This window comes from Oryza brachyantha, chromosome 9, assembly GCF_000231095.2.
Source record: "Oryza brachyantha chromosome 9, ObraRS2, whole genome shotgun sequence".
Classification (NCBI taxonomy): Eukaryota; Viridiplantae; Streptophyta; class Magnoliopsida; order Poales; family Poaceae; genus Oryza; species Oryza brachyantha.
In genome coordinates, this window is record NC_023171.2 from 8618983 (window position 1) to 8632608 (window position 13626).

A 13626-nucleotide genomic window follows, 5' to 3' on the forward strand; every position below is an offset into this window, starting at 1 on the left:
GTCAGGACCAGCCCGAGTAGATTGGCGATGGAGAAAACGGGAGCTCAAGGGGGAAGGATGCGTGGGGTAGGAAGGATCCATTGGCACCGGGACCGAAGCCGAACCCGCTCTCGTCTTTGGATGCCACCACTCATGGGCTTCACTCATCGGGTTTTCTGGCGATGTGCTCCGATAGCAGCGTGGCAGACAGGAGTGGTGGAGGGGGTGGGTGGTGGTGGCAACTAAGGTCGACGTGTATTTCTATGTTCTCTCACATGTACGGAAGATCAAATCCATTCTTATTTTGTAGGGAAAATTGAAGATGAATAAGAAGAGACTTATGGAATATGGAGAGAAAGAGAGTAGAGTAATTTAACATTAACCATACTCCACTACTCTAGGATGAACCAACTATCAATTAGATGTAATTTACATTGGTTATTATTCCACAACTAATCATTGGATTAATTCTCAAAACTCTTCACCTTCTCCTTGATTACCTATGAGGTATTTAACACAAGAAAATCCTAACATAATAAACCTTGAAAATTATTTAATTTAATTGACTTAAATGGATCGATTACCCAATTAAATCTAAAATTTTCTTTTTAATTACTCCAGTGCCATTGGTTAAGATAATTTTATTCCATAAAAGGTTCATATCGTTCTACCTCTCGGTAGCTCTATATACCTTCTTGCATACACAGCAAAACCTAATGGCCTAGAAATCCTTGGATCAAACAGATTGAAAAGAGAATTCTAGGGCTCCTTTATTATATGGAATAAGAAGAACTCTCCCATTTTCTTTTTCTTTGGTACCAAAAACTAAAACTTTTTGAGAGAGCAAGATTCCTAGTGAAAACAATCCTGGACCTGTCCACTTATATGAAAAGGAATTTTTCTTAGAATTTTTTCTATCTAATAGCTACCAATTGTCTTTTGAGGCTTTAAAACAAATTACTCATGTACTTTCATCATCATTTAATAACAAATATTTCTTATATACAATTAATACATTAATATTGATGATATCAACAATAATAATCGGCGCAACATTCAGGGTGGCTACCAGTACCTAAAATCCCTTTGTGGTCTCTGTGGACGGATGTAGTACAACCAAGGTCGACCAAACCTGCCCAGCCACTAAAGGACATTTTACAATGGTTAACAATGGTTTATCTCCCGAATCATGTGAGTGCGTGTGGTCAAAAATTTAGAAAGAGAGAGTTGAATAGATTTATAGCATTTTAATATCAGAAATGAAAAGGAAACGTGATAGTGACCAACAACTTATCCTAAATAAATTAAATATAAAGCTCCCAAAAAGATGATTAAGAGTATGAGCAACTTGAAACAAAATATCCTCCTATTATTAATTTATTCGTGAATAAGCATAATTATCTATAATTAAGAGCAACTAAGTGAAGGAGACATGCTCCACTTATTTGCGTCACTCAGCGCTCAAGGCCACATTGAGGTTTCATATCTTGGCGTCGCCGGCGCCGGAGGCGAGGCTGCCGGCGACGTCGATGACGAAGCGGTAAAGAACGTCGTTCTTCTCCAGCCGCTCAAACGCCGTGTTGACGTAGTCCATCTTGATCACCTCCACATCGGCGTTGATGCCGTGCTCGCCGGCCATGTCGAGCATGGTCTGGCATTCCCTGATGCTGCCGACGCCGTGGCCGGTGATGCCCTTCCCACCGGGCACGATGGCGCAGGCCGGCAGCTCCAGCAGCCTGGTCGGCACGCCGAGGAATATAATCTGCCCCATCGGCTTCATCAGGGAGAAGAGCGGCGTGATCGGGTGCCACGCCGACGCCGTGTCGAGGATGCCGTCCATGGTGCCGGCCGCCGCCGCCATCTGGCCCGGGTCGCGGCTGACGAGGAACTCGTCGGCGCCAAGGTGCTCCAGCGCCTTCTGCCGCTTCCCCGGCGACGTGCTGATTACGGTCACACGCATGCCGAACGCCTTGCCGAACTTGACGGCGAGGTGGCCGAGCCCGCCGAGGCCGACAACGCCCAAGTGCTTGCCCGGCGCGTTCAGGCCGTGGAGCACCATCGGGCTGTACACCGTCACGCCGGCGCAAAGCAGAGGAGCCGCCTTGTCCAGCGGCATCCCCGGCGGGACGCGGAGCACGTAGTGCTCGTTGACGACGAGGACGTCGGAGAACCCGCCCTGCGTGACCGCGCCGCCGTGGTCGTGGTCGACGCCGTTGCACGTGCTGACAATCTTGGAGCAGTAGTTCTCGTACCCCTTCCCGCAGGTCTCGCAGGAGCGGCACGACGCGACGAAGTAGCCCACCCCCACCGTGTCCCCGGCCTTGAGCTTGGTGACGCTGGAGCCGACGTCGGTGACGACGCCGATGATCTCGTGGCTGCGCCGCATGCATGCGCCACCGTGACCCATGCAAACAAACGAAAGAAAGCCACCATATATTGCCGCCCATTCCTTAGCTCCATGCAACCCCATAAACCAGCTAGAATCGAAGAAAAAAAATGATAGGATCGATTACCCGGGAACGACGGGGTACTTGGCGTTTCTCCAGTCGTTCTTGGCGATGTGCAGGTCGGTGTGGCAGATGCCACAGTAGAGCACCTTGATGGTGACGTCATCGTCTTTCTGAGCCCTGGAAATTTTTAGTCAGCAGCAGATAAGAACACTTCATACGGCAAATCGAACACTACTACTGAGAGAGAGACATCTTATCCCAGCTCCAAATCATGGCCAGAATTCTCACATGACCAAGAAGATGAGAAAAAGAAAGAAGCGAGCTCACTAACCTCCTGGAGAAGTTGTAAGGGGAGAGCACACCGGAGTCGTCCCTGGCCGCCCATCCGACAGCCGCCTTGCCCTGCTGCTCCATCCCCTCTGCCGCCGCCTCACCCGCACGCGTGGCGCTCACCCTCTACAGGTCTCTCGCCGGCGACGCGGCGGTGGTACTCGCAGCAGCAGAACTGCTCCTGAGCTCCAGCTTAAAGCTGGTCCGGATGGAGGAGAGGGAGCAGCCGATTCGAGGTCTAAATAGATATGGTAACGGGTACGCACCCGACGGGTTCCAACGCTTCATACCATACCCGTTGAAACTAAATTCGTCCACTAAATTACCCACACCTGTCTGCGGGTATAAAATTCTCCCGTACTTGTCTCATGCATTATAATTGTGCACAGAGGCGGTGCTCTCCTGCACGGTGGGTCTCTTGCGGGTGGCAGGCCGTGGCGCGGCCTAGATCCCTGTCCCCTTGTTAACAACAAAAATTAGTTTTTAGCCGTTAGTAGCAGGGGTGTAGATTTGGGGCCGAATCGGATTGTTGATTGAATCGGACTAATAGCTGAATCGAACTGGTACCCGAATTAGGTTAATAGTCGAATCAGATAGGGGCAAAAGAGTCTGATTGAAAGTTGAGATGGACAGAGATTGATTTGGGCAAGTTGCAAAGTCTGTTTGGTAAAGGATGTGTATAGTAACTTAGTTTCGGTATTGGTTTGTTAGGAAGGATAGAGTTTATATTTGTTAAGATTAGTTAAAAGATACGTATACGTATATGTGTGAGTCGGTTGTAAAGATATAAATACAAAACCTGATAATTTGTAAGGAAAAAGTATGAATAACCTCCCTAAATTATCGTGGTCAACTGAATTACCCCTAAATCCGAAAACCAGACATCGTTTACTCTGAACTTTCATTACTGGGCAAATTACCCCCCTCGACCCAATCCAAAGTGGTTTTATCATACGTGGTATACATGTGGCATTTTCAGTCATCATTTTCTTTTTTTAATGATGGGGCCCACCTATCATAACCCCACTCTCTCCCTCTCTCGCGCGCTGGAGAGCGAATGGGGGCGAGGGCGACGGGCGATCGGCGCACACGGCGGCCAGGCGAGCGTGCGAGGGCAGAGGCCATGCGGACGGCGGGCAGTCGGCGTCGCGCGGCTGCGGCGAGTCGATGAGCTCAGCCCACTCTGGTGGTAGCGGCGGAGGCGGCGACCTCCATCCCCATCGTCGCGACGGCACGGAGCTCGGACACACGGGCACTGCGGTGCAGCCGCTCCTTGTCCCCGTGTGTCGCCGGCCGAAGTCCTCGCCCCTGCCCGCCGCTGTCCACCGCCCTTGCCCTCGCCCTCTGCCTGCCCCCACCCTCGCCCGCCTAGCTCCAGTTCCTCCTCTTCGCCGTCGATGCTGCCATCCTACTACTCCACCTCGTCGGCGCGACGCGTCCCTCCGGAACTGGAGCCAGCCGAGCTCGTTGACCTGCCGTCATCGCCAACCACCTGCCCCCGCATGGCGTCGTGCGCGTCGAGAGCCCGCCACCCTCGCCCTCGCCTACTCTCTAGCCCAGGAAAGACGAGGAGAGAGAGATATGCTATGACAGGTGGGCCCCACCATTAAAAAAATGTTGACTGGACTGCCACATGTATGCCACGTAGGACAAAATCGCTTTGGATCGGGTCGAGGGGGGTAATTTGCCCAGTATTGAAAGTTCAGGGTAAACGATGTCTGGTTTTCGGGTTTAGGGGGTAATTCGGCTGATCGCAATAATTCAGGGGAGTAATTCGTACTTTGCCCAATTTGTAATAGATCAGATACACATCAGTACACTTATTTTGGCGCATCACCACCAATTCCAACGGAGTGAGCTGTCGGAGCAAGATTAGTCGACTTTGCGATGTAAGTTCATGCTCGTCAACTAGTTTAATAGGTTCGATATGATTTTCTCGGTTCAGTCCAATTTTATATCTAATATGTTTGACGGTTTATCCGAAGTCTTACGATTGCTTTGATCTATGTTCTAGTTTGAAGTAGTTGTATGCCTTCGATCACGAGTCATGCGTGAGTACTGATCTAGTTTTTGGGTATGCACTATTAGATGCACTTCCTGGTTTAGTCCGATTAATTGTATTTATCTAGGTTCATGATTATAGAGTAGATTAAATGCATGCATGTTCTGTTTTATTGGAGTTTTAGTCAGTAATATCTTAGTAGTTCATCGGCGGGCTTGTTAGACCTGCAAATCATTGGTTCATCTGTAATTATATCGTTTCCAATTACGTATTGCCTCGGTTCGGTCTTATCTATGATAATTTGATCCGATCTAATAATAGATGTCTTCCTGAGTTGTGAGGTTTAACAGGATAAGTGGGTGAATTACGTTGGGTTAATAGTTAATCATTGATGTTACACAATATTATCTTCGGTTGAATCATGACCATGTTTAAACCTGAGTTGTCTCAGTTTAGTCCGATCTTCTAGGTTTAGAATAGATATGCATCTGCTCATTTAATATTGCTTATACTTGATGATTAAGCTAGTAGTCTAGGTCATTATGCTTAGTTTGTGTAATACACCTTATCGCTTGGGAATCATTTGTAGAATAATAATCTATCGTTCATCGAATCGGCTTTAGAACTGCCTCTGTTGAGTCCTGTCACACCCGGAGTTTTATCTTAAGCCTAAAATCCTAAAAAGAAATTCGTAAATAACAATTGGCTTAATTAACTCAGAAAAAATCCCTCTAAAAGAAATTAACTCAACTAAATCGAGGCTCGCAAATCGACTAACTGGATTTAAATTCAAATTGCAGAAGTATAAAATTTGGCCAAACAAATTAATTTAAAACTCGACAAAAATGGGGCTTTTCTTTTTCCCTCCTTTTTCCTTTCTTTTTCCCTTCCTTCCCAAATTAGGCCGAAGTCCAATTTTCCTCCTCTCTCTTTTCTTTTTCATTTTTCTTTTTCCTCTTCTCCTTCCCGGGCCGGCCCAGCCGAGCCGGCCCATCTTCCCGCTCGGCCAGCCCAGCCGAGCCGGCCTCTCCCGCGCGCGCCGCATCCCTCCGGGGCCGCCGCTCGGCCCAGCTGCCCCGAGCCGCCAGCCTAGCTTCGCCAGTCTGCGCCCGCGCTGCGGCGAAGTCCGCCTCGCCTCCTTCCTCCCTTGCGCCACTGACAGGCGGGCCCCGCCTGTCAGCGACCGAACTCGGGCGCCGGCCGAGTCCGCCTCCGTCCCGACTCCTCCGGACGCCGCGCCGCCGCCGCAACGGCCGCCGCCGAGTCCGCCGCGTCACCAACTCGGTCTCCAACTACCTCGCCGCCCTAGCCGGCCATCCTCCCCTATAAAATCCCCGCCGCCTCGCGCCGCCGCTCACCTTTTTCCTCCACCCGCCCGAGCCGCCGCCGCGCTGCCCCGTCGTCGCCACCGTTCGATTTCGCTGCCGGACGCCAATTCCCGCCGTCCAGCCGGGTCGTCGCCTCCGCCTCGACCTCGCCGACCCTTCGCTGACCTTCACCGCCGCTGGTGGGCGTCCCAGCGCTCTCGCCGTCCCTTCATCCTCTCCTCCGCCGCGCCCCGTCGCTCCGCCGCCGTCAGCCGGTCTCGCCACCGAACATCGCAAGCCGTCGCTCGTCCGCGTCTCCACCTCTGCCTCATCCTCGCCGACTTGCTGCCGCTCTCCGTCGCCGCTGGTGAGCTCCCCTCTCCTCTCTCCCTCTTTCTTTCCTCTTCACCGCGCTGCCGACTTCCCCGTGCCGTCGGCAAGCGCCAGGAGCCACGCACCGCCGCCGCCGGGTCGCCGCCCAACGTCGTCGCCGTCACGCTGTCGTCTTGCCGCCCCTGCTTTCCTGCATCGCCGCGCCGCTGCATCCCCCTCCTCTTCCTCCGCGCCGCGCCGCCCGGCCGTCGCCGCGATGCGCCGTCACCGCCTCCCCGCCCTACGCACGGTAGCCGCCACCTATAAATCCCCCTCTCCCTCGCGCCGCCGACGCCGCTCTGCCGCGCCGCCGCGCCATCGTCGCCTGGCACCGATCGATCTCGTCGCATCGGCCGTCGTCACCGCGCCACCCCGGTGAGCCCGCTCTCCTCCCTTCCTCTGTTTCTTCGTGCCACCGCGAGTGCGCCCCGTCGCTCGCTGTCGGCCGACGTCCTCCACCGCCACCCGATCCTGCCACTCGTCGCCGTTCCGAGCCGCGCCACCCCGTCGCCATCTCCGCCTCCTCCACACCGACTCGTTGTCCCCGTTCTCGTCGCCGTCCCTTCGCCCGTCACCACCTTCTCCGTCGCCGCCGCCGATCTCCTTCGCCGCCGGCCGTCACCACTTCTCCTTGGCCCTCGCCGGACCCCGCCGCCGTCGCTGGTTGCCGACCGCCGCCGCTCAGCCGCCCTCTCCCTCCTCCGCTCCAGCCAAAGCCGAGTACGCCGTCGCGCCGCTCGCCGCCAGCCGCCCTCTTCTCCCCCTCTCTGTTTCCCTCTCACTGGCCAGCGGGTCCCACCCGCCAGCCCCTCCCTCTCGGTCGGGCCCGCGTGTCAGCCGCCCACTTCCCCTCTCTCCCACCGACAGGTGGCCCCCACCTGTCAACCGTCAGCTCCTCTCTCCTCGCTGACGTCAGCAGCCCCATTAATTGCGCAATAATTCAATTAAGGTTTTCTGTTTAGTTTAAAAACACAGTTAAACTTCTAAAATTCATAAGTAATTTATCTAGTCTCCGTTTAGGTCCATTCAAGTTTCATTAAATCTAGAAAAATACCAAGAATCCATTAAAAATAGTTTCTTTCTCTATTTCAGTAGTCTTATAGCCTGTTTTGTTTGTTTTGTCTTGTTTGTCGTAGGTTTTGACCCCGTCGCAGTGCCGTTCGTTCTCGAAGTCGTCGCCGAAGTTCTTCGTGGGTCTAAGCAAGGCAAGTGGCACCCTTCTTTGATCATATGAACCTATGTTTATAAAATTCCTCGCTTTACATTCAAACATGCATTGTTTTATACAAATCTATTTACTTTATTTATCTATTGGGCATTTACCAATATATCCGTTGATTCCCATTCATTATTATTGTCTTCCCAGGGTTAATTTGACTAGAATTAGGGTTAGTCAATGCTTAGTCATGCTTAGTTCAACTAGCTCACCAATTATTATTTAATTACTGTTACACTTTAATAGACCTTTAATGGTAGTAATCATTATAAATATCCCGTTGAGGATTAAAATATTGCTTATGGGGCTGTGGGTGCATGGTTTTGAGAGTCGTGCCCATGGCAATTAAGGACCGGTTCTCAGGAAACCCTGAAGGTCTTACACGTACTAACCACAAGCCAGAATGGGCAGCGGTGAGACTCGTAATCTAGCTTGTCCCTATTCGACGTACCGAGGCAAGGGTAGGCGTGATGGAGTATGGACGGGCAATCGTGGTGTAACGAAAGCCTCTGCTGTTTCCGGATCTACCAAGGCACAAGAGGGGACTGCCTGACTTGGTGTAAAGGAGGGGGTGAAACCTCAAGTGTGGTGCGATTGTCTAGGGAGGGTTAGGTGAAAGGTCTTATCATATTTTCCGTACTGAGGTATCGTGGTGATACGTTGGGGCATGGTAACACGCTTGGTAGCCATGTCTTGTGGGTAAAGTTGTACACCTCTGCAGAGTAAAACTATTCGAATAGCCGTGCCCACGGTTATTGGGCAAACTGACAGACTCACTGGGATTAGTTGAACCCCTTTAATAATTTTATTAATCTTGGAACTGGTTTGCCCTGCGCAATGTGGTGTAACGTTGGCAGTGGTTTGGGTCTGTCGCAACGTGGTTTAACGTTGGCAGAGGGTTGACCCTGTCGCTACGTGGTGTAACGTTCGACAGTGGTTTGGGCCTGTTGCAACGTGGTGTAACGTTGGACAGTGGATGTTTATTTTAAATGTTTACTTTACTTTTATTTCAGTCTATTTTATTTACTGTTTTGCTAAATTACTGCAGCTTTGTACAATTTAACCTTGGCCTATTCCTTGCACCCTATTGCATTCATTATTCTCCCTCTCTTGAGTGTTACTTGTTAAGTATGGTGGTTTGTACTCGGCCTTGCTTAATTTTCCCCCACCAGAGCAAGTGCCAGAGCCTGAGTCAGAAGGTTGTTTCGAAGGTTGAAGTAAGGTTCAGTACGCCGTCGAGAGTGCCTGTGGTGTGGAGCCGTCATCGCCAGCTGAATGGTCTAGTCTTGTTTTTCCTTTTCCGCTGCATTTCGATAGATAATTATTTTTATTTGTTTTTAAGTCGTGAAACTGTGTATTAATTTGTCATAGTGTGTACTCGGATTGATTCCTGGACCGAGATTTAATGTATGCTATTGTTCAGAAATTTGGTGTAAATTTCTGGGCGTGACAAGTCCGCTCTTCTAATGTTAATTTTGGTGATTGATCGATTGATTGGTTATTATATAAGTAGTTTATGGTATATTTATATTTGATTATCATAAATTCCTATAGAGCCAAGCGATGCTATTCATCTGCTAGGGTCCTAAAAGCGATATCGGCTATCTAGTCGATAGAGTATTTAGGGTTAATGTTTTCTCTGTGTTTTCATATCTGATCAGTTGTAGGGTCAAATTGATTGGCACGCCTATTTTCTAGTAGAGATTCTAAGAATTTAGTCCCTGCACTAAAGCGATGTAAGAGACTTCTAGGCCTACGTATATGACATGTCATAAGTTAACTTTTAGCGTCAACATATTTTTAGCACGCCCGATAGAACTTCGTACTGAATATACCCATTGATCATCGACTCAACTGCAAAAGATGTCATCACAGGACGTCGATGCCAGGAATACAATGCCGATCACCCTGTAAAACTAGGTAACAATTAAGGTCAACATATGTTGTTCTCTCACATGTATGGGACATCAAATACATTCTTCTTTTATGGGAGAAATGAAAGATGAATAAGAAGAGATTCATGGAATATGGAGAGAAAGACAGCAGAGTAATTTATTATTAACCATACTCCACCACTCTATGATGAACCAACCATCAATTAGATGTAATTTCCATTGGTTATTATTCCATAATTAATCATTGGATTAATTCTCAGAACTCTTCACCTTCTCCTTGATTACCTATCTAACACAACAAACTCCTAACATAATAAGCCTGAAAACTTATTTGATTAATTAACTGACTTAAATGGATTAGTTACCCAATTAAATCTAAAGTTTTCTTTTTAATTACTCCAGTGCCATTGGTTAAGGTAATTTTATTCTATCAAAGGTTCATATCTTTCTACCTCTAGGTAGCTCTATATTTGCATACACAGCAAAATCTAATGGCCCTAGAAATCTTTGGATCTATCCTATGGCAAACATAATTCTATGGCTCCTTTATCATTAAAAAAAAAAGAATTCTTCCATTCTCTTTTTCTGGGTACGAGGGAGCAAGATTCCTGGACCCGTCCACTTAGATGAAAAGAAATTCTTCTTAGAATTAATTTTTTTCTACCTACTAGCATATCGTCCATGCTTGCAATAAAATTTTATTAAAAAATATCGTTAACACGTTATTAAAGGGAACGTGATAGTGACTAACAACTTATCCTAAATAAAATAAATATAAAGCTACCAAAAGATGATTAAGAGTATGGGCAACTTGACTTGAAACAAAATATCCTCCTAGCATTTATTCGTAAATAAGCATAATAATATAATTAATTAAGAAGCAAGTGAGGAGACATGCTCCACTTATTGCATCACTCAACGCTCGCTCGAGGCCACAGGGGGTTTCATATCTTGGCGTCGCCGGCGCCGGAGGCGAGGCTGCCGGCCACGTCAATGACGAAGCGGTAGCGGACGTCGTTCTTCTCCAGCCGCTCAAACGCCGTGTTGACGTAGTCCATCTTGATCACCTCCACCTCGGCGGTGATGCCGTGCTCGCCGGCGAAGTCGAGCATGGCCTGACAGTCCCTGATGCCGCCGACGCAGTTGCCGGTGATGCCCTTCCCGCCGGGCACGATGGCGTACGCCGGCAGCTCCAGCGGCCTGGTCGGCCCGCCGACGAATATTATCTGCCCCATCGGCTTCATCAGGGAGAAGAGCGGCGTGATCGGGTGCCAGGCCGACACCGTGTCGAGGATGCCGTCCATGGTGCCGGCCGCCGCCGCCATCTGGTCCGAGTCGCGGCTGACGAGGAACTCGTCGGCGCCGAGGTGCTCCAGCGCCTCCTGCCGCTTCCCCGGCGACGTGCTGATGACGGTCACGCGCATGCCGAACGCCTTGCCGAACTTGACGGCGACGTGGCCGAGCCCCCCGAGGCCCACGACGCCCAGGTGCTTGCCCGGCGCGTTCAGGCCGTGGAGCACCATCGGGCCGTACACCGTCACGCCGGCGCAAAGCAGCGGCGCCGCCTTGTCCAGCGGCAGCCCCGGCGGGACGCGGAGCACGTAGTGCTCGTTGACGACGAGGACGTCGGAGAACCCGCCCTGGGTGACCGCGCCGCCGTGGTCGTGGTCGACGCCGTTGCACGTGGTGACCATCTTGGAGCAGTAGTTCTCGTACCCCTTCCCGCAGGTCTCGCAGGCGCGGCACGACGTGACGAAGTAGCCCACCCCCACCGTGTCCCCGGCTTTGAACTTGGTGACGCCGGCGCCGACGTCGGTTACGACGCCGAGGATCTCGTGGCTGCAGCATGAGTACGCCCCCATTGCCGCCCATTCCTTAGCTCCATTCAACCCCATCGATTCACACACCCCATAAACCAGCTTGAATCCAAGAAAAAATGGACAGGATCGATTACCCGGGCACGACGGGGTACAGGGCGTTTCTCCAGTCGTTCTTGACGATGTGCAGGTCGGTGTGGCAGATGCCGCAGTAGAGCACCTTGATGGTGACGTCATCGTCTTTCTGAACCCTGAAAATTTGTAGTCACCAGCAGCAGATAAGATTATCCATCGAGCACTACTACTGCAGATTACAGAACACTATTGTAGCTAGTAGTAGTACCAAATCAAGCGAATTTCGTAGATCAGACAATGCAAAAGAAAGCAGAGGTTCTTGTTCTTGAATTCTTGTGTGCTGATCCGAACTGAATCTTAAGATAGAGAGAGAGGTATCTTCTCCCAGCTCGAAATCATGGCCAGAATTCTCACATGACGAAGCAGATGAGAGAAAGAAACGAGATCTGGTCGCTGACCTCCTGGAGAAGTTGTAAGGGGAGAGCACACCGGAGTCGTCCCTGGCCGCCCATCCGACCGCCGCCTTGCCCTGCTGCTGCTCCATCCCCCCTGCCGCCACCGCCGCCGCACCCGCACGCGTGGCGCTCACCTTCTGTAGGTCTCTCGCCGGCGACGAGGCGGTGGTACTCGCAGCAACAGCACAACTTCTCCTGAGCTGCAGCTTAGCGCTGGGGCGGATGGAGGAGAGGGAGCGGCCGATTCGAGGTGCAAAGGAGGTGGAGGTGGAGGAGGAGGAAGATGGCGAGGTGAGAAACGCGGTGCAGTGAGAACGACGTGACATAATTATTCGTGTTCTTGGCTCAGGTGGAGTGATGACCGGTAGAGGAGCTTCAACTGGATTCTTTTTCTTTGAGATAACGTGGTAAATATCCCAAAACTCTAAAAAAACTTAGGGGCCGGAATGAACCGTGCGAAACAATAATGAAAAAAGCAACAGTAAAATAACTAACGGACAAATATCTTTATATCTGCATTATTACCGGTTTAAAAGCCAACACTAGAAAGTGTACAGACTGAAAATCCTAAATTTAACTCTAGAAATAATCTTTAGAAATTTAAATTTTGATTGTGGCGTATAATCAAACAAACAATTGGATGACAAGGGATTTGTTGTGCCCAAAAATATGTTTGCTCATCCTTGCGTTAATGGTCTGTTTGATCGGACGGTACTTCTAACGTCATATGCTATTTCATTAGAGATGATAAGTACATCCTTCTGGTTTAAATTTAAACTAAAATAAAGAGCACAATCTTTTTTAAATTTGCCCGCCTGTGTTATCTAGGTAATTATACTCTAAAGAGGAATATATATATAACCTCAAACTTATTAAGGTATGTCATCCTGATCCAAACTACTAGAATCTTATTACGAGTCACTAACTTACATGCCAAATGGATGCTGAGAAGGCATCATCACATGATTGAAAAGTTGGACATACCTAAAAAAGTTTTTCTTTTTCCCCTCCGTTTCTTTGTTTTTCCTTCTCCTTCTCGCATCTTTTCTTTCTTTTTCCCATTTTTTTTCTTTTTCTACGTCAGCATCAAATAGAAAAGGTGTGAGCTAGCATAACCTGTCAACGGCATGAGGGACCCTATAGGGCTTGTGACAATTTGGGACTGTGACGATAAATTTTAACAAGCTGTAGGGTGATCTAGATATGAAGTTCCCTTATTTATTGCATGTTATCTAAATAGTTTTAAAAAATTGAAAAAAAATTGTAAAGATAAATTAATATAAGATATATCACTACACAAACATGCGAGTTCAAATATGACTTCTATAATCTATAACAAAAATAACAAATATGACTATGAGTATACATATATTATTCAAAGTTCAATTTGATATTTTTGTTATGGATTATAGAAGTCATATTTAAACTTGCATGTTTGTGTAGTAATATATCTTATACTAATCTATTTTCACATTTGTTTTTAATTTTTTTTAATTGTTATTTAGATAGCATGCAATAGACGAGAGGAAATGCACTCGAGGGTTTAGAATACTTTGCCCAATAGACAAGTTTAAAGACGACCTGTATGTTTTACTCTTTAAACCGGTGGTTCCACTTATTTTAGGACATACTAAGAAATAAATACTCCCTTTTTTATTATAAGTCATTTTGACTTTCGGATAATAATATTTTTAACATAAGTCAAATATACTTAAAAAATATATTCAA

At 48.7% G+C, this 13626-nt stretch overlaps 2 protein-coding genes across 2 annotated transcripts; both read right to left on the minus strand.

Moving 5' to 3' along the window:
- Positions 1-1305: 1305 nt before the first annotated feature.
- Positions 1306-2954, minus strand: LOC102708463 (probable cinnamyl alcohol dehydrogenase 8C). Its single transcript, XM_006660545.3, has 3 exons — positions 2761-2954; positions 2493-2606; positions 1306-2354 (listed from the first exon to the last, which is right to left on the minus strand). The coding sequence occupies exons 1-3, from the start codon at positions 2841-2843 to the stop codon at positions 1460-1462; spliced, it is 1092 nt and encodes a 363-aa protein (XP_006660608.2). The 5' UTR covers positions 2844-2954; the 3' UTR covers positions 1306-1459.
- A 7309-nt stretch (positions 2955-10263) lies between these two features.
- Positions 10264-12255, minus strand: LOC102708740 (probable cinnamyl alcohol dehydrogenase 8C). The gene is made up of 3 exons (XM_006660546.3): positions 11902-12255; positions 11506-11619; positions 10264-11390 (listed from the first exon to the last, which is right to left on the minus strand). The coding sequence occupies exons 1-3, from the start codon at positions 12222-12224 to the stop codon at positions 10496-10498; spliced, it is 1332 nt and encodes a 443-aa protein (XP_006660609.2). The 5' UTR covers positions 12225-12255; the 3' UTR covers positions 10264-10495.
- Between the last annotated feature and the right edge of the window lie 1371 nt (positions 12256-13626).

What these genes read in the sequence shown, in the direction of transcription:
- LOC102708463 (XM_006660545.3), bottom strand. Translation starts at nt 2,843, where the DNA reads ATGGAGCAGCAGGGCAAGGCGGCTGTCGGATGGGCGGCCAGGGACGAC. An exon ending in CCTTACAACTTCTCCAGGAG is followed by an intron (nt 2,607 to 2,760) that starts GTTAGTGAGCTC and finishes AAAAATTTCCAG; the next exon opens with GGCTCAGAAAGACGATGACG. An exon ending in AAGTACCCCGTCGTTCCCGG is followed by an intron (nt 2,355 to 2,492) that starts GTAATCGATCCT and finishes CATGCGGCGCAG; the next exon opens with CCACGAGATCATCGGCGTCG.
- LOC102708740 (XM_006660546.3), bottom strand. Translation starts at nt 12,224, where the DNA reads ATGTCACGTCGTTCTCACTGCACCGCGTTTCTCACCTCGCCATCTTCC. An exon ending in CCTTACAACTTCTCCAGGAG is followed by an intron (nt 11,620 to 11,901) that starts GTCAGCGACCAG and finishes ACAAATTTTCAG; the next exon opens with GGTTCAGAAAGACGATGACG. An exon ending in CTGTACCCCGTCGTGCCCGG is followed by an intron (nt 11,391 to 11,505) that starts GTAATCGATCCT and finishes CTCATGCTGCAG; the next exon opens with CCACGAGATCCTCGGCGTCG.